At 41.2% G+C, this 23,205-nt stretch overlaps 1 protein-coding gene across 1 annotated transcript in view; it reads left to right on the forward strand.

Moving 5' to 3' along the window:
• LOC139381109 (CUB and sushi domain-containing protein 1-like) overlaps positions 1–22,835 on the forward strand; it is a 528,754-nt gene extending 505,919 nt beyond the window's left edge. Inside the window, exons 58-71 of the mRNA XM_071124395.1 lie at positions 1,713–1,889; positions 7,082–7,261; positions 8,115–8,288; positions 13,687–13,860; positions 14,026–14,099; positions 14,264–14,375; positions 15,153–15,332; positions 15,692–15,754; positions 16,106–16,267; positions 16,383–16,495; positions 18,073–18,160; positions 18,311–18,446; positions 18,769–18,831; positions 20,090–22,835. Of these exons, the coding sequence (XP_070980496.1) occupies positions 1,713–1,889; positions 7,082–7,261; positions 8,115–8,288; positions 13,687–13,860; positions 14,026–14,099; positions 14,264–14,375; positions 15,153–15,332; positions 15,692–15,754; positions 16,106–16,267; positions 16,383–16,495; positions 18,073–18,160; positions 18,311–18,446; positions 18,769–18,831; positions 20,090–20,249 (1,856 nt within the window). The 3' untranslated portion in view covers positions 20,250–22,835. The remainder of the gene's footprint in view (positions 1–1,712; positions 1,890–7,081; positions 7,262–8,114; positions 8,289–13,686; positions 13,861–14,025; positions 14,100–14,263; positions 14,376–15,152; positions 15,333–15,691; positions 15,755–16,105; positions 16,268–16,382; positions 16,496–18,072; positions 18,161–18,310; positions 18,447–18,768; positions 18,832–20,089) is intronic.
• Positions 22,836–23,205: the final 370 nt, after the last annotated feature.

Genomic DNA, 23,205 nt, shown 5'->3' on the forward strand with positions numbered 1-23,205 from the left:
ACTTTCCTCTAGGCTCAGATTAAATATATGACAGATAGGAGTGGCTATAGAGTCAGCTACCATCCTCAGTAGCTTTCCATCTAAATTGTCAATGCCAGGAGGTTTGTCGTTATTGATCAATAACAATAATTTTCCACCTCTCCCACACTAACTTTACAAAATGCTTTTCTTTCATTCTTTTTTTTATGCATGAATACGATGACTCACTGTTCGTTGTTGGCATTTCCTGCCTAAGTTTTCCCACTTTGCCAATTAATTAACCATTAAAATAATTGGCAACATCAAATGGTTTTGTGATGAATAAGCCATCTGACTCGATGAAAGGTTGAGTTGAATTTGTCTTTCTGCCCATAATTTCATTTAAAGTACTCCAAAGTTTTTATCCATCATGCTTTATATCATTGATCTTGGCTTCATATTATATATTTTTGTTGAGTTTAGTCACATAAGTCAGCCAGTCAGATGTGCAGCCAGATTTATTAGCCATTCCATTTGCCCCATCTCTTTCAACCGTACAGTTTTTCAATTTCTCATCAATCCGGCTCGTAAGAGTTCTAACAGTCAGTTTCTTAACAGGTGCATGTTTATCAATTATTGGAAGAAGCAATTTCATAAACTCATCAAGTGCAGCATCTGGATGCTCCTCATTAATCACATCAGACCAACAAATATTTTTAACATCATCCACATAAGAGTCACAACTAAATATGTTGTATCTCTTTTACACAATTTTAGGCCCAGCTGTAGGAACTTTGGTTTTCCTTGATATAGCCACTATATTGTCATCACTGCATCCAGTGGGTACGGATACAGCTTTAGAACTAAGTTTTACAGTATTAGTAAAAATGTGATCGATACCTCTGGATGGTCTTGTTCCTGTAGTGTTTGTAAACACCCTGCTAGGTTGATTCATAACCTGAACCAGATTACAGGCACTGGTTACAGTAAGAAGCTTCCTCTTGAGCGGACAGCTTGATGAAAACCAGTCAATATTCAGGTCCCCAAGAAAGTAGATCTCTCTGTTGTCACAAACGTCGTCAGGGAAATGACCGGACCAAGGTGCAGCGTGGTGAGCGTACATTTCTTTTAATTATGAATGTCGCCAACAAAAACAAGAACAACAAACGAACGTGAAGCTTACTAGGGCTACACAGGCCACTAACAAAGCCTAAGTATGGTTACCAATCAGAGACAACGATAGACAGCTGTCCCTAATTGAGAACCATACCCGGCCAAAACATAGAAACAGAAAACATAGAATGCCCACCCCACATCACCCCCTGACCTAACCAAATAGGGAAATAAAACATCTCTCTAAGGTCAGGGCGTGACATCTGTTTACATCACATACATTATCAAGCATTTCACACGTACTGTATAGATACTGACTGTTTGCACTTGGTGGACGATAGCAACACCCCAAGTGTCAATTGACAGCATACACTGTTTCTGGTTTCTGGTTGATGACAACAGCCACATGAATATGACAACAGGTTGTTTGCAAGTTAATCTTGCGATATTGACACTGATATTATTGTTAGAAAAACAAGGCAGTTCGTGACCGCTATAGTAATTTAAAGAAAGGCAGTCGACGGCCGCTATGGGTTCTAAAGTGTTAATGATAACAATCAATGTAGGGTTTATTTACCTTAAATTTATCTTAAAGTATTTTCCAATTTAAAAAAAATGTTTATCTATTGATGTTTTTTCAGCGGTTTCCTGTGGGAATCCAGGTACGCCTGCCTACGGGAAGATTGTCTTCAGTGATGGAATACTGTTTTCAAGCTCCGTGGCATATGCTTGTTGGGAAGGATATAAGACTTCCGGCCTCACCACTCGCCACTGCACCACCAATGGCACCTGGACCGGCTCGGCCCCAGACTGCACAGGTATGGTGCTCAGTGGCGATTTTAGCATGTAAATCTTGGTGGGACAAACAAAAAAATATATTGTTTTATGAAGGCCAGCAAAGCCTACACATCACAACACTAAACAATACATTCAATGCACTATAACGGTGATAAACGGTGCCCACAAACTGTTAGGACAGCAGAGTCCAAACAGCAGTCCCAACACTTTACCACTGCTACCTGGTTATCAGCAGAGCCTTGTCTGGCAGCGAAACAATACATTCTGCCTCATTTACTACCATTTTAAAAAAATACAGCTGATATGGGTGACTGGCCCATGGCGTTACCCTATTTTTCGTGATATGGGTGACTCTGCCTCATGTACTACCCTTTAAAAAAATATATAGCTGATATGGGTGACTTGCTTAAACATATGTGGTTTCTACTGACAATTGAGATGTACAAACTATGGCATAAGGGATACAACAAGCGGATAAGAGGCAATCCGTAATTTCGAATAAGACATTATTGAGCAAGCTAGGACGGCCGTAGTCAATATAACTATGTGTTCAGCACTTTTGAAATGTACAGCGACAGAATTCAGAACATTGGCCATTCTTACAGTATTCTCCCTGTACAACAAGTCAGAAATTAGGCTATATAAAGATGGCATAAAAGCAGACAATGAAAGCTCTTACAATATTAAATTATTGCATTTCTCTAAAACAGGCTATAGGCTACAAGTGCACCATCATGTCAGAACAGTAGGCTAAGTTATGAGGGAGGAAAGGAACCTCTGTAACGGTCTTCTTGATGAGAAGGAGAGTCGGACCAAAATGCAGCGTGTGGTTTACGATCCATGTTTATTAATAATACGAAACACGAATCTCCAATACAATACTACAAAACAAAACGTAACGAACGTAACGAAAACCTAAACAGCCTATCTGGTGAAAAACACATAGACAGGAACAATCACCCACAAACACACAGTGAAACCCAGGCTACCTAAATATGGTTCCCAATCAGAGACAATGACGAACACCTGCCTCTGACTGAGAACCATATCAGGCTGAACATAGAAATAGACAAACAAGACATGAAACATAGAATACCCACTCAGATCACACCCTGACCAATCAAAACATAGAAAATACAAAGTAAACTATGGTCAGGGCGTGACAGTACCCCCCCCCCCAAGGTGCGGACTCCGGCCGCAAAACCTGAACCTATAGGGGAGGGTCTGGGTGGGCATCTGTCCGCGGTGGCGGCTCTGGCGCTGGACGTGGACCCCACTCCATGACAGTTTTAATCCCCCTCCTAAACGTCCCTAAATAGGTTACCCACCACAATGATAACATGGGACAGAGGGACAGCTCGGGACAGAGGTAACTCGGGACAGATAGGTAGCTCAGCACTGAGAGGAAGCTCAGCACTGAGAAGAAGCTCAGCACTGAGAGGAAGCCCAGGCAGGTAGTAGAAACTACCAGAACCTGGCTGGCTGGCGGTTTCAGCAGATCCTGGTCGACTAGCAGATCTGGGAGAATCTGGTCGACTGGCGGATCTGGGAGAATCTGGTCGACTGGCGGATCTGGGAGAATCTGGTCGACTGGCGGATCTGGGAGAATCTGGTCGACTGGCGGATCTGGGAGAATCTGGTCGACTGGCGGATCTGGGAGAATCTGGTCGACTGGCGGATCTAGGAGAATCTGGTCGACTGGCGGATCTGGGAGAATCTGGTCGACTGGCGGATCTGGGAGAATCTGGACGACTGGCGGATCTGAGAGAGTCTGGACGACTGGCAGATCTGAGAGAGTCTGGACGACTGGCAGATCTGGAAGAGTCTGGACGACTGGCAGATCTGGAAGAGTCTGGTCGACTGGCAGATCTGGAAGAGTCTGGTCGACTGGCAGATCTGGAAGAGTCTGGTCGACTGGCAGATCTGGAAGAGTCTGGTCGACTGGCAGATCTGGAAGAGTCTGGACGACTGGCAGATCTGGAAGAGTCTGGACGACTGGCAGATCTGGAAAAGTCTGGACGACTGGCAGATCTGGAAGAGTCTGGTCGACTGGCAGCTCTGTCTGCTCCATGCTGACTGGCTGCTCCATGCTGACTGGCAGCTCTGGCTGCTCCATGCTGACTGGCTGCTCCATGCTGACTGGCAGCTCTGGCTGCTCCATGCTGACTGGCTGCTCTGGCTGCTCCATGCTGACTGGCTGCTCTGGCTGCTCCATGCTGACTGGCTGCTCCATGCTGACTGGCGGCCCTGGCTGCTCCATGCTGACTGGCGGCCCTGGCTGCTCCATGCTGACTGGCGGCCCTGGCTGCTCCATGCTGACTGGCGGCCCTGGCTGCTCCATGCTAACTGGCAGCTCTGGCGGCTCCTTGCAGACTGGCAGCTCTGGCGGCTCCTTGCAGACTGGCAGCTTTGGCGGCATCCTGCAGACAGGCAGCTCTGGCGGCTCCTTGCAGAATGGCAGCTCCATGCAGACTGGCAGCTCTATGCAGACTGGCAGCTCTATGCAGACTGGCAGCTCCATGCAGACTGGCAGCTCCATGCTAACTGGCAGCTCTATGCTAACTGGCAGCTCTATGCTAACTGGCAGTTCTGAACAGGCGGGAGACTCCGGCAGCGCTGTAGAGAAGGAAGGCTCTAACAGCGCTAAACAGGCGGGAGACTCCGACAGCGCTGGAGAGGAGGAGGGCTCCGACAGCGCTGGACAGGCGAGGCGCACTGTAGGCCTGATGCGTGGTGCTGGCACTGGTGGTACTGGGCCAAGGACACGCACAGGAAGCCTGGTGCGGGGAGCTGCTACCGGAGGGCTGGGGTGTGGAGGTGGTACTGGAAAAACCGGACCGTGCAGGCGCACTGGAGCTCTTGAGCACCGAGCCTGCCCAACCTTACCTGGTTGAATGCTCACGGTCGCCCTGCCAGTGCGGCGAGGTGGAATAGCCCGCACTGGGCTATGCAGGCGAACCGGAGACACCGAGCGCAAGGCTGGTGCCATGTAAGCCGGCCCAAGGAGACGCACTGGGGACCAGCTGCGTAGAGCCGGCTTCATGGCATTAGGCTCGACGCTCAATCTAGCCCGGCAGACACGCGGAGCTGGAATATACCGCACCGGGCTATGCACCCGCACTGGAGACACCGTGCGCACCACTGCATAACACGGTGCCTGTCCGGTCTCTCTAGCCCCCCGGTAAGCACAGGGAGTCTGCTCAGGTCTCCTACCTGGCATAGCCATACTCCCTGTTAGCCCCCCCCCAAGAAATTTTTGGGGCTGCCTCTCAGGCTTCCATCCGCGTCGCCGTGCTGCCTTCTCATACCAGCGCCTCTCTGCTTTCGCCGCCTCCAGTTCTTCTTTGGGACGGCGATATTCTCCTGGCTGAGCCCAGGGTCCTCTTCCGTCTAATTCCTCCTCCCATGTCCATACCTCCTCGCGCTGCTCCTGCTGCTGCTTTTTCCGTTGCCCATTACCACACCGCTTGGTCCTGTTGTGGTGGGTGATTCTGTAACGGTTCTCTTGTTGTGAAGTAGAAGCGGACCAAAAAGCAGCGTGGTGGTTGTTCATTGTATTTTAATGAAGACACTATACAATGAACAAACTAACGAAAACAAGAAACGTGAGAACTCAAAACAGCCCTATCTGGTGCAAACACAAAGACAGGAACAATCACCCACAAACACACAGTGAAACCCAGGCTACCTAAGTATGATTCTCAATCAGAGACAACTAATGACACCTGCCTCTGATTGAGAACCATACTAGGCCGAAAACATAGAACTGCCCCACAACATAGAAAAACAAACATAGACTGCCCACCCAACTCACGCCCTGACCATACTAAATAAATACAACACAAAGGAAATAGAGGTCAGAACGTGACAACCGAATTATTAGGGTGAGGCACATGTGCTACTAACAGCTTACTATACAACATTCACTTAATATTACTTTCTTTGCTACACTATACATATCTCCCTTGCATACTACATAATTTATGCAGCAGCATACATTATATTTTTGGACTCACCTTGTTGTGGAAGTTGGCACAGAGGTCCTTCTTGTCGGCCGAAATCACAACCCTGAATTCTGAGTTGGATGACCGTTCAACATTTTTTTCCCGTATTTTCCCATTCTGACATAGTTGTTTCCGTGTTCCCAGTTGTCTTGAACTCACTGAAGCCTGAGATTTTCCAGTTCCAAGTTTTTAATTGTTTTGAACGCGTCAGAAATGCTGGATTGGCAGCATGGCGAAAGTATTCAAACTTTTCTGGGCCATGGCGTTACCCTCTTTTTTGTGATATCCAATTGGTAGTTATGATCTTGTCTCATCGCTGCAACTCTCCTACGGACTCAGCGAAGGTCGAGAGCCAAACCGCACAGCTTCTTGACACACTGCTCACTTAACCCAGAAGCCAGCTGCACCAATGTGTCAGAGGAAACATTATCGACCTGACGACTCAAGTCAGCTTGCTAGAGCACGATGAGACAAGGACATCCTGGCCGGCCAAAACCTCCCCTAACCCAGATGACACTGAGCCAATTGTGCGCTGCCTCATGGGCCTACCGGTCACAGCCGGCTGTGACACAGCCTGGGATCGAACCTGGGGCTGCAGTGGCGCCTTAGCACTCATTGCTGAATTTGCGATTTCCAACTTGTTGTGCAATGTTTATGGCCAATGAGCACTGATACATTTTTATCTATAATTTCTCTTCATGTGAAAAGGATTGAAAAGGATTTGCCACTAGGTTGCAGACTTGATGCATGATGATAACTGCTTGTCTAGCTTGCTAGCTAAGATTATCAAAGTATTGACATGATCCGTCCAATCAAAGCTACAGTAGGTATAACGTGATTTGATGTCCATTTTATCTTTGGCCAGTGACCTCGAGCCTTCTTGGATGGGCACTTGAGTTTTTGAGCTCTACCTGTAGATTTTGCTGTAACGCAGTGTCTCAATCAGTGACAGAACACTGAGCCAATCATAGTGCAACTAAAGAATATTACCAACCCGTACGCTCCGGCTCTGCCTCACCTGCCCAGAATGACGCGTCGCCACTTACTGTACTATAGGAGCACTACAGTGGACTCGTCTAACACACATCTTCTGTTCATTCAATCTAGACAATGAGACGTGGCCACAATGCACCTAATCCTACATGCCACGCTGTGCTTTTGATTATGCTTGGACAGTACTGTCTATGACTATTTGACCAATTCAACAGTGATCAGCTGTGGAGATCCAGGTCCTGTTGCCAATGGGATTTACATAGGGAATGAGTTCACCTTCAACAAGACTGTTCAGTATCACTGTAACCCAGGCCACGTCATGGACACTGTCGGTACGTCTGTGCTCCTCTGCACCAAGGACGGGTCTTGGAACCAAACCAAGTCTAACTGTAAAGGTAATTCAACTTTGGTTATGACTCAATAATACTTGTCGTTTGCTTATAAAGAAACAAACATTTCAACTTTCATTTCTTCACTTAGGGCTGAGATGAGAAGGCGCAACCAGAGAAATATAGTACAGATATCACAACAACACCCCAGAATTTCAAGCACTCAGAGATCAAAAGATTTCAAAAGTTTTTTGATCCTGTTTGGAGTAGTTTCTCTACCTTTTTGGCACAGCAAGCAAAATTATTGACTTGCACAGACTGAAGGGATGTTATCCATGAAATGTGTAAGCTCTGTGCTATCAGATGTCAGACTTCAAACGTGTGGAGAAAACAATGTATCCAGTTAGTGGTGCAATGCAGGCAAGCATAGAGCAGGGAAGTCTCCTCCTGAGCAGATTGACAGGCAGAGAATGAATGTGTGCACTTCACATATTATTCCCCAGAGTAGTACTTTAGCAAAGCAATTGCAATCCTGTGGGTGAATACTGTTTAATATGCCAGAAGTTCCTGTTTTAGAATTGTAATATTTTATCGTCTCAGCGGGAGTGTTAAGAAATTACAGTTCATGCAATACCCTGCATATAATCAAAAACAGATACACTTCCCATAACGGATATGTATTGTGATTAAAGGGACGGCTACTTCCCAATGAATTACATTACTTGCCATTAATAGGCAAGTGAAAACACTTTCTCCCTGTTGGAGAACGGATATGATAATCAAATAGGATATGAATCATTGTAAATCCTCCATTCCCTTCTCGTATATCAATAGATATGTTTAGAAAATTGAGGCGTTTTGAGTTAACATACAGTACTTACTCACTCAAAATATTGATATTGTTTTGCCCCCACATCAGTGATCATGTGTGGCCATCCTCCGGCTGTTCGCAATGGGAAGGTTGAGGGATCAGACTTGCAGTGGGGCTCCAGTGTCACCTATAGCTGCTTCGATGGGTACCAGCTATCCAGCCCTGGAATCGTCTCATGTGAGGGGAACGGCACATGGAGAGGGGAGATCCCTCATTGTCTTCGTAAGTTGAAATTCAAGTTATTTTAAGACTGAGCCTGAGCACTTGATCTAATCTTTAGTGCAATGGCAGTGTGCTCAAAGCTTAGCTTTTTGCCTATTGCTGGTTTTTATAATAAATATAATTATATGTCTGCCCATAACATGAGCATTACAAGGTGCATGGATAGAGTCTGCTGCTGAAGCCTGCAGGCCCTTGATCATAAGCTCCTGACACAGTGTCAGAAGTAGAGCCAGAATGTTCAGAAATTCCATGCACAGAGTGAGTTTTCATCTAAAGTCTGCAGGAGAGCCCACTCTGTAAAATAAACTCCTGCTGTGGGTCTGAAACAGGTCTGAGTGACTTCTGCCTCTAAACTCTTTGTGGAACATTTAAGTGAGGCATTTCGCAAACATGAAGGACCTATTATGAAAAAGCAACTTGAAACCATTGTATTATCCATTATAAAGAGCAGGACTAGTTCACACACTTTTTACACTCACCTACATTATATCAGGGGTTCCCAAACTTTTTCACTCAAAGCCCCCTTCTAGCATTGTGGAACATCCCACCCCTCTTGTTGGCGGAGACAACATTTTGCAGGTTTAAACTTATTTCCTGTAATTCTACACATTTTGTCATGGGGTACAGATACCATTTTGTCGTTTTAAAGCTAATTTCTATTCATGTGATATTTGAGTGACTCAAACATTACAACAAAAATTACGGGCTAAGAAAATTAACTGACATGGGCTAGTTGATCTGGACATTTCTGACAACTTATAAATACAGTGCCTTTGGAAAGTATTCAAACCCCTTGACTTTTTCCATGTTTTGTTAGGTTACAGCCTTATTCTAAAATGGATTAAATCTTTTTTTCCCCCATCAATCTACACACAATACCCCGTAATGACAAAGTAAAAACAGGTTTTTAGACATTTTTATACAAATGTATTAAAAATAAAAAACTGATATGACATTTACATAATTATTCAGACCCTTTACTCAGTACTTTATTGAAGCACCTTTGGAAGAGATTACAGCCTCGAGTCTTCTTGGGTGTGACGCAACAAGCTTGGTACACATGTATTTGGGGAGTTTTTCCCCATTCTTCTCTGCAGATCCTCTCAAGCTCTGTCAGGTTTGATAGTGATGTTCCTGCACAGCTATTTTTAGGTCTCTCCAGAGATGTTCGACCGGGTTCAAGTCTAGGCTCTAGCTGGGCCACTCAAGTACATTCAGAGACTTGTCCCGAAGCCACTCCTGTGTTGTCTTCGCTGTGTGCTTAGGGTCGTTGTCCTGTTGGAAGGTGAACCTTCACCCCAGTCTGAGGTCCTGAGTGCTCTGAAGCAGGTTTTCTAGTCTCCCAGTCCCTGCCGCTGAAAAACATCCCCACAGCATGATGCTACCATGTCATGACGATTGGCATTAAGGCCATAGAGTTCAATCTTGGTTTCATCAGACTAGAGAATCTTCTTTCTCATGGTCTGAGAGTCTTTTGATGCCTTTTGGCAAACTCCAAGTGGGCTGTCATGTGCCTTTTACTGAGGAGTGGCTTCCATCTGGCCACTCGACTATAAATGCCTGATTGGTGGAGTGCTGCAGAGATGGTTGTCCTTCTGGAAGGTTCTCCCATCTCCACAGAGGAACTCCAGATGTCTGTCAGAGTGTGGGACTTATATAGACAGGTGTGCGCGTTTCCAAATCATGTCCAATCAATTTAAATGTACACATGTGAACTCCAATCAAGTTGTGGAAACATCTAAAGGATGTCAATGGAAACAGGATGCACCTGAGCTCAATTTCGAGTCTCATAGCAAAGGGTCTGAATACTTAAAATCAAATCAAATCATATTTTGTTGGTCACATACTCATTGTTAGCAGATGTTAATGTGACTGTAGCGAAATGCTTGTGCTTCTAGTTCCGACCATGCAGTAATATCTAACAAGTAATCTAACAATTTCACAACAAAAAAGGAATGAAAAAGAATATGTAAATATATGGATGAGCGATGGCCGAATAGCATAGGCAAGATGCAGTAGATGGTATAGAGTAGAGGTCGACCGTTTATGATTTTTCAGCGCCGATACCGATTATTGGAGGACCAAAAAAAGCCGATACTATTAATCGGCCAATTTTTTTAAATGTATTTGTAATAATGACCATTACCACAACACCGAATGAACACTTATTTTAACTTAATATAATACATCAATAAAAATCCATTTTGCCTCAAATAAATAATGAAACATGTTCAATTTTGTTTAAATAATGCAAAAACAAAGTGTTGGAGAAGTAAAAGTGCAATATGTGCCATGTAAAAAAGCTAATGTTTGAGTTCCTTGCTCAGAACATGAGAACATATGAAAGTTGGTGGTTCCTTTTAACATGAGACTTCAATATTTCAAGGTAAGAGGTTTTTAGGTTGTAGTTAATATAGTATTTATAGGACTATTTATCTCTATTTGATTTGTATTTCATATACCTTTGACTATTGGATGTTCTTATAGGCACTTTAGTATTGCCAGTGTAACAGTATAGCTTCCGTCTCTCTCCTCGCCCCTACCTGGGCTCGAACCAGGAACAGATCGACAACAGCCACACTCGAAGCATCGTTACCCATCGCTCCACAAAAGCCGTGGCCCTTTCAGAGCAAGGGGAATAACTACTCCAAGTCTCAGAGCGAGTGACGTTTGAAACGCTATTAGCGCGCACCCCGCTAACTAGCTAGCCATTTCACACCATAATTTGCAAATAAATTAATAAAAAATCCTACAATGTGATTTTCTGGATTTTTTTTCTTCTCATTTTGTCTGTCATAGTTGAAGTGTACCTATGATGAAAATTACAGGCCTCTCTCATCTTTTTAAGTGGGAGAACTTGCACAATTGGTGGCTGACTAAATACTTTTTTTGCCCCACTGTACTTCTGTGTATTGATTTTAAGAAAGGATTTGGTGTTTATGGTTAGGTACAGTCGAGGAACGATTATGCTTTTTTCGCAAACACAAATGTTAAATCATCCCCCAGCGTTGCATCAATTATATGCAACGCAGGACACGCTAGATAAACTAGTATTATCATCAACCATGTGTAGTTAACTAGTGATTACGATTGATTGTTTTTTATAAGATAAGTTTAATGCTAGCTAGCAACTTACCTTGCCTTCTACTGCATTCGCGTAACAGGCAGGCTCCTCGTGGAGTGCAATGAGAGGCAGGTGGTTAGAGCAGTGGTCTAGTTAACCGTGAGGTTGCAAGATTGAATCCCAGAGCTGACAAGGACAAAATCTGTCGTTCTGCCCCTGAACAAGGCAGTTAACCCACCGTTCCCAGGCCGTCATTGAAATTAAGAATGTGTTATTAACTGACTTTCCTAGTTAAATAAAGGTGTAAAAAAAGAAATATCGGCAAAATCGTCGTCCAAAATACCGGCCATTCCAATTAATCGTTCGACCTCTAGTATAGAGTACAGTATATACATATGAGATGAGTAATGTAGGGTATGTAAACATTATATAAAGTGGCATTATTTAAAGTGACTAGTGAAACATTTATAACATCCAATTGTTTATTATTAAAGTATTATTAAAGTGGCTAGAGATTTGAGTCAGTATGTTGGCAGCAGCCACTCAACGTTAGTGATGGCTGTTTAATTAACAGTCTGATGGCCTTGAGATAGAAACCTTCTCCACTACTGTCCTGTCGATGTGGATAGTGGGGTGCTCCCTCTGCTGTTTCCTGAAGTCCACGATCTTCTCCTTTGTTTTGTTGAGGTTGAGTGTGAGGTTATTTTCCTGACACCACACTCCAAGGGCCCTCACCTCCTCCTCATCAAGCCTACCACTGTAGTGTCGTCTGAAAACTTGATGATTGAGTTGGAGGCGTGCATGGCCACGTAGTCATGGGTGAACAGGGAGAACAGGAGAGGGCTGAGAACGCACCCTTGTGGGGCCCCAGTGTTGAGGATCAGCGGAGTGGAGATGTTGTTTCCTACCCTCACCATCTGGGGGCGTCCCGTCAGAATGTCCAGGACCCAGTGGCACAAGGCGGGGTCGAGACCCAGGGTCTCGAGCTTAATGGTGAGTTTGGAGGTTACTATGGTGTTAAATGCTGAGCTGTAGTCAATAGTCGACAGAATTCTTACATAGGTATTCCTCTTGTCCAGAGGGGTTAGAGCAGTGTGCAGTGTGATTGTGATTGTGTCGTCTGTGGACCTATTGGGGCGCTAAGCAAATTGGAGTGGGTCTAGGGTGTCAGGTAGGATGGAGGTGATATGATCCTTGACTAGTCTCTCAAAGCACTTCATGATGACGGAAGTGAGTGCTACGGGGCGGTAGTCGTTTAGCTCAGTTACCTTAGCTTTCTTGGGAACAGGAACAATGGTGGCCTTCTTGAAGCATGTGAGAACAGCAGACTGGGATAGGGATTGATTGAATATGTCCGTAAACACACCAGCCAGCTGGTCTGCGCATGCTCTGAGGGCGCGGCTGGGGATGCCGTCTGGGCCTGCAGCCTTGCGAGGGTTACCTTAGGTTTCTTGGGAACAGGAACAATGGTGGTCCTCTTGAAGCATGTGGTGTAAACAAGTTATTTCTGTTTTTTTTTATTTTTTTATAAATTAGCAAAAATTTCAAAAAAAAACTTTTTTTGCTTTTTCATTATGGGGTATTGTGTTTAAAAATAGATATATATTTTAGAATAAGACACTAACGTAAGTCAATGGGTCTGAATACTTTCCGAAGGCGCTGTAGCCCTTTAAGGTATGCAGTGACTGACTTGAGAAGAGGAAAATTGATGATGTACAACCCAGTTTCGAAATTGCACTTTGTGCATTCTACTATTACAACTTTCAAGATTAAATTGAAAGCCGGACTCCAAAATAAATATGTATATGTGTACATATACAGTGTGTGTGTGTGTGTGTGTGTGTGTGTGTGTGTGTGTGTGTGTGTGTGTGTGTGTGTGTGTAATGGGAACCACTGACCTATATTACATAGGCTCTCTGTCTCACATAACCCTGTAAAGAACAAGCTCTCACAACAAGATTATATTTTTTCACCTCATAATGTTGTGATTCCAAGAGCCATGTTATAAACTACTAGCTAGTCAGTTGTCATTTATACCCTGATGAAGACAGCTTGTCTTTCGAAACGTTGGTTATTAGGTTATTAAATTATTGCATCTGAGCTCCTAGAGTGTGTGGCTCTCCTTTTCTTTTTCAAGTGTTCTACTCCACTAGCTAGCACCTCGCTTGCCCCTCTTTCGCCTCCAGATTAGCTGGTCAGTTTTGCCTATGAAACATTGTGATCCTCATGCCTATTAAAAAATGGTGAATCATGAAATCCGAAACCCACGTAACCCAGATGATGTGTGTGAATTGTGTGATTTGATTTATGGTCTCTGTGATTTGTTATGCCTAGCTGTGCTGTGTGGAGACCCTGGCACCCCAGCAGAGGGTTATGCTGAGGGGAAGCAGTTCACCTACAGGTCAGAGGTGACCTTCTTCTGCAGGGACCCCAACATCTTGGTCGGGTCCCCCAGGAGACTGTGTCAGGTTGATGGGAGCTGGAGTGGAATACAGCCCTCATGTATAGGTGGGTCGCCCATTCATACCATAATAACAATAATAATAATACACATCTGCTGCCTTAATTGTGGTGTGTTGTACCATATCATGTTGTGTTGTTGAGTGTTTCCTTCTCTTCTTCAGTGATGATGATGTTGGTAGGCAGTGAGCTAAACATTCCATTTGTCTTCAGATCCTGCATATAACACATGCAGAGACCCTGGAACTCCATCTTACGGGATACCAGTCACGTACCAAGGATTTGAGGTAAGGTCCTTACTTTAAGCAATGTGAAATTATGAGTAAACAGACATCTTTGTATTGACATTTGTGCTCAGATAATTAGCTAAAACAATCCAAAATAGTATTCTGGTCAGTCAAAGTAATTCCCAGGTTGTTGACCATTTATAGTAAATTGTCTTCTATTTTAGGTTGGAAGCAAAATCTCCTTCAAATGTCGTAAAAACTACCACATACTGGGATCTACGACAAGAACCTGTCTGGAAAATTTGACGTGGAGTGGTGTGCAACCAGAATGTATCGGTAAGACTTTTTGAAGGATTTGTTTTTGTCCCAAGACATTGTCAAGAAAACTGAAGAAGTAATTTATTAATCCGGCAGGTATCATTTTTCTTAGCATTGACTTGTTAATGACTAGAGGGAGAGATACAGGCGGTATATAGGGGGGTATGCCAGCCAAAAGGAGTAAGTATTGGTTTAGCAAATGTAACCCTTTGATTTATTGCATTCTATATCACTACTCTCCCCATGTCAGTGTCATGTTCTCTATCCCTCTTCTTAATAACTCTGCCCAGTATTATAGGTCTTGAGCTGTATATATGGATTAAAAGACAGATCAAAACGGAAAAGCCATTGAGGGTGATGTTCAAAAGGGAATGGACATTTGAGAAATGGCTGTGTGATTCATGGACGGAAGTAAAGTTGGCATTGCTGCCCTCAGCAAAAAATAGATAAAGTTGGCCAAGTTTAAGATGTTCGTATGTGAGTGGTAAATCAGTGTGCGATTTTGACAACATACCCCACAAAACCCCACAAAATCCCCACATAAAGTGGCTTCACTGTCAGAGGCCTGGGAGTAGGGAGGCTTAAGTTGATGACAGGAAGGTGTGAAGACTGAGCTCATATATTATGTTACAAATAGATAGCAACACTCAGGATTTGTTTAATAATTTCACTCCTGATAGGATTGCTTGATCTCTACATAACTCCATAGTACTGGTGTGGGTGTGGGGCTGCTGTATTCTGACCGGGTCAAGGGAATTTATTGTGAATTACCTTCCTTTTTTAATTTTTTTGTAGCCCATGCCTGCAGACAGCCCGAGACACCGTCTAACATTGACGTGAGGGCTATTGATCTACCAACTCTGGGCTATACTTTGATCTATACATGTCAAGACGGATTCTTCCTGGATGGGGGATCAGAGCACAGGACATGTAAACCTGATGGAAAGTGGTCCGGAAAGCCACCTGTCTGCAAAGGTATAGTTTGGCACTGGAATATACCTATTATTAAAATGTCACTATTTCCGGTGAGGAGGATACATTTTACTGTGGGCCATATATTTACATTATCAGTTCACCTGCATCTTGTATTTATCAATCATATTTCCCCCTATACATTGGTATTCAATAAAGTAGTTAATTTGCTTTGTTCTCTGTACTGGCTGAGAATACCTAGATAATTGAGTATACAACATTTCTGCTATCATCACAACTGAATCACTTTGGTAAAATGTGGCCAAAACAACATTGTGACTATTAGGCTACAAGCAGCAACTGACAGTGAGTAGGTCACATCCATAAATTTAATGAAATCAATGATTTATTCCGTCTTTCAGTTGGCCCAAAAATAAATGGTAAAAAAGGAGTGGAGTCGGATGTTCAGAAAAACAAGATTGGTGGTATGTTATTTTCTCTGAGTCATCTTCTCTTTTGGTATTTTGCATCGTCATGATGATGTGGCAAGTGACACCTTGCTTCTTGAAAGTCCAATATCTTGAAAACTTGACTGCTGACATGCAAAACATTTTTGGGACTGTATCAACAGTGGACTTGTAAAAAAAATACAAACATAGGTTTTTTATGGATTTTTCCTTTAATATGGATACTGCAGATCTTGAGATTACTCTTAATGATGGATCTTATGTACAGACGGCCGATGGATGACGCAAAAGCTAAAATAGTCTGGTTTAATTATTGTACCTTATCTCGTTCTAGGCATACAGTATAACACAAGTCTTTCTTTCCTTCAGTTCCTGTAAATGTGTTTTCTTTAAACTTTGGCTGGACCGGGTTCTATGAGTACCTTGGGGCAAGAGAAGGTGCCACTATTACTGTAAATGGATTCAATGCAACAACCAGTAGAGTCAATGTCACACTTTTGGATCAGAGCAGAGTGCAGCTTAAACTCTCTGGTAAAGCACAACACACATGTTAACACTGACATTATTTGATTAGGCAAATATTACAGTTGAAGTCAACATTACAACAGTAAACACCAACCGATAACCCAACTTCCATTGCTTTCAGGAACATACAAAAAGGAGGAGAATCATTTGCTACTGAAGGTTTACCAGATACGTGGTCCAACAGAGCATCATTTCAGTAAATTCAAGAATGACAACTGGGCAATGGATGGCTACGTGAGTCTTTTATTTTAATTAAATTATAATTATTTCCAATTACATTAGGGCCTTATTATGGACTCAAAACAAAAATATTTTGGCTCCCTTACTTTAAGCATGTTTTCTCCTTCCTCTGTTTTTTACTAATATGCTGTACACCTAGCTCATGAGATGCTAATGTCTGCAGACCATGTCCTTCATCAATATGCAGCTCTGGCATATGGTTTTGACTAGCATACCTAATACTAGCATACTTAAAATTATTTAAATAAAAATGTGTCAGTTTTAAGATACCGTATTACTTTAGTATAGCCCTCTTTTGAAAGTAAAACATATACTGTATCTTCATTTATACAACAGGCAGAGATGTAAAAATACTTGAAAGTACTACTTAAGTCATTTTTTGGGGTATTGTACTTTACTATTTATATTTTTGACAATGTTCTACTTTTACTTCACTACATTCCTGAAGAAAAGGATATACTTTTTACTCCAAACGATCTCCAGCTGTCCCACAGTAATGAACGTGTTGGGAGTCGGGACGAGACAGACAGGCAGGCAGCGTTTCTCAGTTGAAATCATGAATCAGCTGGCATAATTTTTATGGATATATACAAAGGAATGTCAAACTAAACAAAGTGCAGCTAGTTTGCAGTCTTTCCAGCTTCAGTTTGAAGTCATTGTGTTCGTTGTGTTGTTGGCTAGCTCCTCTGAAAAACAGTGTCCAGGCGAGTGAACACATTTTTCTATGCCAGACGAAATCCCGCCTCATTAGGTCATTGTTATGGAGGTATCCAAATAATACTTTGTTGTTATTCTTACTGCACTTCTTGACTTGACTGTAAGTTAGCCGTAGTTGGCTAGCTCGCAAGCAAGAGATAAGAACGTTGCCAGCCGGGATGGCAATGGAACATTTAGAATGAACGACTGGGTCGTGTCCATAGATTATTTTACCTTCATTTAACTAGGCAAGTCAGTTAAGAACAAATTCTTATTTTCGATGACAGCCTAGGAACAGTGGGTTCCTGTTCAGGGGCAGAACGACAGATTTGGACCTTGTCAGCTCAGGTGTTTGAACTTGCAACCTTCCGGTTACTAGTCCAACGCTCTAACCACTAGGCTACCCTGCCGCCTCGATATAGGGATACAGAACAAAAAGTCTGAACAACCGGGTCACGTCTCTCGCAACCGAACCGATAGAACGAACGACAAGCCGGCTTGGGTAGGAACCCTAGATTTGTGTCGGGACTATATCTTGTGAAAGGATGAAATAGTATGAATACATTCATCAAAATATTTTTTTTTATGAAATATGTCAATCATTATTTGAATATGTAGGTAAACCGTTGTATATAAGGATATATTGGCAAGTTCCAATATATCCTCCAAACACCGGCTTCTCGGGCATCACTTAAGTGAACACTATAGAAGTAAGTAACTTCAAGGCGAGTGAGAATGATAAGCTGTATGAGAAACCAAAGGATTATTTGAGGTAAATGGGTAATAGTTCTCATTGTGTAATGGTTCTGCATTTCAACTCTTCCCTGATGTAATCAGTAAAAAAATGAAATCCCCTCTCTCGGTTGTTGGTTTAGGTGACTGCAGAGTCTGACCAGAAAACCTTTGTTTACCAGGGTCATATTCACAGCAAGGACTTTGGAATATTTGTGCTAACAAGAGGAGGTACAGTCATTGTGTAGTCTCAGTAATATAACAACAACAACAAAAAACTACATGCACGGTTACATTTTACTTCTGATACATGATTCCTTTTACATAAGTTACTCCCGAAACCTTGACAAGAATGATTATACTGTTATGTTTCTTTATTAGGTCTCTTTACAACAGACCTGGACCCATCAAATCCTCCATACTATGGCACGAATAGCAGTTCAGTAGCAGTTGCCATACTAGTGCCATTCTTTGCCCTTATTCTTTCAGGGTTTGCATTTTACCTCTACAAACACAGGTAAGGAGTGCTGGCAGTTGGAAATCTGGTAACCTGCATTGGTGATGTTTGTCCATATATGCTTGGATGTTCAACATTGTTGTTTCTTTCTTATAAGTTATGGGAAACTCCTGTGCCAAATCACCAACGATGAGTGATCCCTAAAAGTTTCAGTTGATAAAGCGTTACATAACAAATCCAAATGTTAGATGAGTGTGTGACAAAATTATTACAAGAAAGAGCAGTGGAGTTTTCCAAAGCTAATTGAACAAGCAAAAGAAAGAAAATGTGACAATATAAAATGGAAATTACCCAATACTAAAAGAACATAAAAAATTGGCAGGGTGCTTTCACAAGACACTGATGACAATGAGAGACCCAAAGATGTAATCAGGGCTGGCGGCAGGTAAGACATAAGAAACTAAATCACTATAAACAACAATTCCTACTTCCACATCGTCATTACTGTCTTTTACTTTTTTCATTTTGTGGAGAAAAAATGATAATTTGAGGGAAAAACGTCAACTTGCTGGGCTTAAATTAATATGTTGTCTTCTTTGATCTCATATTGTCATCTCTCTGTCAGCATATGTAAACCAGCTGAATGTTGTTCTATTTGTTTTTTGTAGACATTTGCCCAAAAGATTTCATGAGAATCCATGTTTTTTGTAGACATTTGCCCAAAAGATTTCATGAGAATCCATGTTTTTTGTAGACATTTGCCCAAAAGATTTCATGAGAATCCATGTTTTTTGACTGATAAAATTACCGGAGGGGAGTTTTGAAGTATTGTGTTTTAATGTATAATGAATACAGAATCATGCTTACTAAGTACCTTCATATTCACATAAGTGTCAGATTTAGAATACTGTCTTTTGACAATGTCATAATAACATAATATAGGATTAGTCTGTTCTGATAGTTATAATATTTTCTTCTTTCTTTACTGAATTTTGCATACCATACTGTACATGTTTAGCCACTAGGCTACATTACCACCCTCTCTACCTCATTCAAACTCCAACAGAGAGTGTTTTTTAATATGCAGAGGTATTCTCCACATACTGTATGAAGATAGATCCTGCTTTAACAATGCCTTTATGGGGGATTAGCTTTAGGACTTTTTATATCCAAACAAAGTTAATGTAGAAGACACTAAGCCCTCCAGGCAAGTCTCTAAACCTGCATTTGTCTTACTTTTACTTAGTGAGATTTGTAAGGTAATGGAGGGAATATTAAGTAAAGGCTTACAAAGTAACTCCCGGATGGAATCAAGGTCTTCACATTGATTTTATATTGAAGCTTAAAACTAGGTCAGTAGGCTTTGAGTAGGACTCCTCAGTATCATATTTCAAATAATAAGAGGTTATATAGTCTCCTAGGGTAAATGTGTATTCTAGATCAAAGGAGGGCTGAAACATAATTTAATTAGCTACGGGTCTCATTTATTCTTATTCGTTATGTTTAAATATGCAGTTACAATAATTTACAGAGTTTCTTCAAGTGGGAAAGAGTTTTTGCTTCGTCTTTGCACTTTTTGCTGTACATTAACATCCCTTCATGATGCAAAGTCATATTTGTCTGAAAAGTAAACAACAATCATAGCTAGTAGAGTTATTAAAATATTGTAAATGTAATAACACTTTTAATTGTTCACCTTTCAGAACAAGACCAAAAGTACAATACAATGGCTACACAGGTCATGAAAACACAAATGGACAAGCGTCATTTGAAAACCCTTTGTATGACACAAACATGAAACCCACGGAGGCGAAGGCTGTGAGGTTTGATACAACTCTGAACACAGTCTGCACAGTAGTATAGCCCTTGTATCGCCAGCATTGAACTGGTTTTTATAGCGAGATGCAAATATTCCTTTGTCTCATCACGTTATGATGATAAAAGACAAGTTTTAAATCAAGGACAGTTTTATATGGACTAAAACAACAACTATTGGTGTTCTATGGAGCAAGGACTATGTACATGGCCAGGACAGAAGATACTATCTTGGATCAAGGAGTTCTGCCTTTCATTGCTCTTTGCAGGATGAAAGTATTCATTCTCCTCTCTTTTAAAAAAAAAATCTGTATTTTTTTCCCCAAAGGCCCTCCTTGGGGAAACACAGAAGTGTCTTGAAAAGCCACATAATTGTTGATAAAAAGTGTTTTCTTCAGTGAAGATGAACAACAAAGGAGGGAGCAACTTTGAACGTGTTGCTGCTCATTCCTTGCCAGACTTCTCCAATAAAGGGAAAATATGCTACAACTACAACTGTCTCGCATGAGATCTTGGCTATCTAATCTCTGGGTAGTTAAAGGAACTCTCTCAGCTGTTGTGTTGAAAAACTTTATCGCACAAATTTTGCACTAGTGTGTTATGAATGGGTATGAAATGAGTCAAAAGAGGAATTTTCAAACCAACTGAAAAAATGACGTACAGGGTTTTTGACCATTTGTAGATAAACATACAGTATATTTCCATATCCACAGGGAGCAAGTTGTCATGCTGCCATGCTACTGTTTATAAACAGAGAGGCTTATTTTATTTTCAATATTGGTTTTGCAAATACATTTATGGAACACTCTTCTTACTTTTTTTACATAGTTATATAATTTTAACTCTGGAGTCACAAATACCATGCAGCTTGTCAAGCATCATTCCACAAATCTCAATTAAGGAGCAACTGGTGTACATACAAATGTGCAGCTATTGTGAGTCATTTGTCATTGTATTCACTGATCAATATTACTGCAGAGCAAACGGATCTGGCTCATCTGCTTTGAAAAACAACAATGCCCAATATTGTAGTATACTGTAAATTGCATCAGATAATTACAGTATGTATCATGCATGATTGTTTGTTTATATTGTCAATCATCAGTTTGCTGTTCATATTGTAGTTTATTTCACATTACCACAAGCATTTAACATTTGTAACCCTACAAAACAGTTTGCAGTCCTATCTTGTGGTCTTGCTGCAAATTTGCTTACATTTCAAATATACCTCGTTGCGCAGAAGGACATCATTTTTCTACTCTACAATACTGGAACTAATGAAATGTTTATTTTTCATAAATGCTGCACTTGCTTTAAATCACAGTTTTAATGCAGAAGTGTATTTTAATGTATATGTGCCATAAGATTACACCATGTTTTATTCTGACACACATGTCACTTAAGGCCAGATGGGGAATGCAGTTGGATGGCAATCCTTCTTTAGCAGAGGCATGAGCTGGTTTAGAAGCTTGTCTTAATAATCTCTTTTTCCCCCTTTATGGTATGTCCGTCCTATCCTTAAGGGTATTGAGTCAGTGATGATGACATGAACACTGACTTCATATTTACACTCCAAGAAACACTGCCTTATTAAATTCAAAAGCATGACAAAGCTGTCACAGTTACAAATGACCTGTTACAACACTAATGCTTGAGAGTGTAGGGCTACTTGAATGCATACAGTACACTGTGATTCCAAAGTCATAGATTAGCTTTTTTTTTTCCTAATAATTTTGGTTATGCATGTTTTCACAAATAATGTTAAAAATTAACAGTAGATGAACTACCTTTCAAAATCTGTTATCATATGCACTTGCTTTGAGATCAATGACAAAATGTGTAATATAATCTTGTGAGCTATCAGATTCCAGTTAATGTCTGTTGTATTTGTGGCCATTGAAGCATTGCAGGATTCCCAGAGTGTGATAAATTGAATGTGTGTTCGTAAAATAAGAAGAATTTGCATTTCCTTCATTTTTCTACAAAGTGAACTATTCAAATTATGCCTGTTGTTCATTGCACAACTGTACAGCAGTGTTTTCAATCAATAGGGTTAAGACAAAAATTAATCAAATCATCCCTCATTCTTTGTCAACATTTTGTGAAGTAAGACCCACTGCTTTTAATCCACATCTTGCCTTCCTTTTGGCTTGCTGCAATAATGTTTTTCTTTCATCATCTGTAAAATATATTCCCAAGAAAAGAGCTGTACAACTGCATTCAATTAAATATCATTCCATTTTACAACATCATGTTATCATGTGCTGCTGACTTTAAGTAGGTGCAAAAGAAAATGTTTTTGTACAGAAATATATTTTTTATGAAGAATTTGTAAAATTATTAAATATGTTGTGCTTTTTTGATTAATGTAGGTACAAAACTTGTTAAAATAAATGTTTTTACTATACAAAATGTAAATTTATCGTCTGAGTATGAATATAAAATGTATATTATCTATGGTTGAAACTTTTCTTGCAAATGTCGATATATACAAGCTTTTATTTGAAAACATTGCTCGTATATATTTGTTTATACAAGAAAAAACAAACCTTAGAAAAAAATTGTATTACAGATTGTTCTATGACACAAGTTATATGACATATTTTGAAGACATGATTTCAGATTAAACATTTTTGATATAATTATCTATGGTCTCATCTGTATAGAACTTTTTTATTTTCGTTTTGTGTCATTACATATTTTAAAAAGACTACAGTGATATCTATACAACAAGAAAACAAAATCAGAATTTGTGTACTTAGGCCTGGACTCAATCCCGTCGCACTTTGTCAGCAATGTACCTAAGCGTTGGCAGTGACTGCATTCTCAGTCAATACTGCATATGTCGGCTCAATCGGCAAATTAACATTAAATGGATGGGGCATTTGTCGACAAAGCGGGATCGGATTGAATCCCTGCCTTACTCTAACTCTATGACAATAGATTTACAATCCTGATGATAATAAGATTTAGATATAATAGATACAGTATATACATTGCTATA

The sequence above is a fragment of the Oncorhynchus clarkii genome, chromosome 23 (genome assembly GCF_045791955.1).
Source record: "Oncorhynchus clarkii lewisi isolate Uvic-CL-2024 chromosome 23, UVic_Ocla_1.0, whole genome shotgun sequence".
Taxonomy (NCBI): Eukaryota; Metazoa; Chordata; class Actinopteri; order Salmoniformes; family Salmonidae; genus Oncorhynchus; species Oncorhynchus clarkii.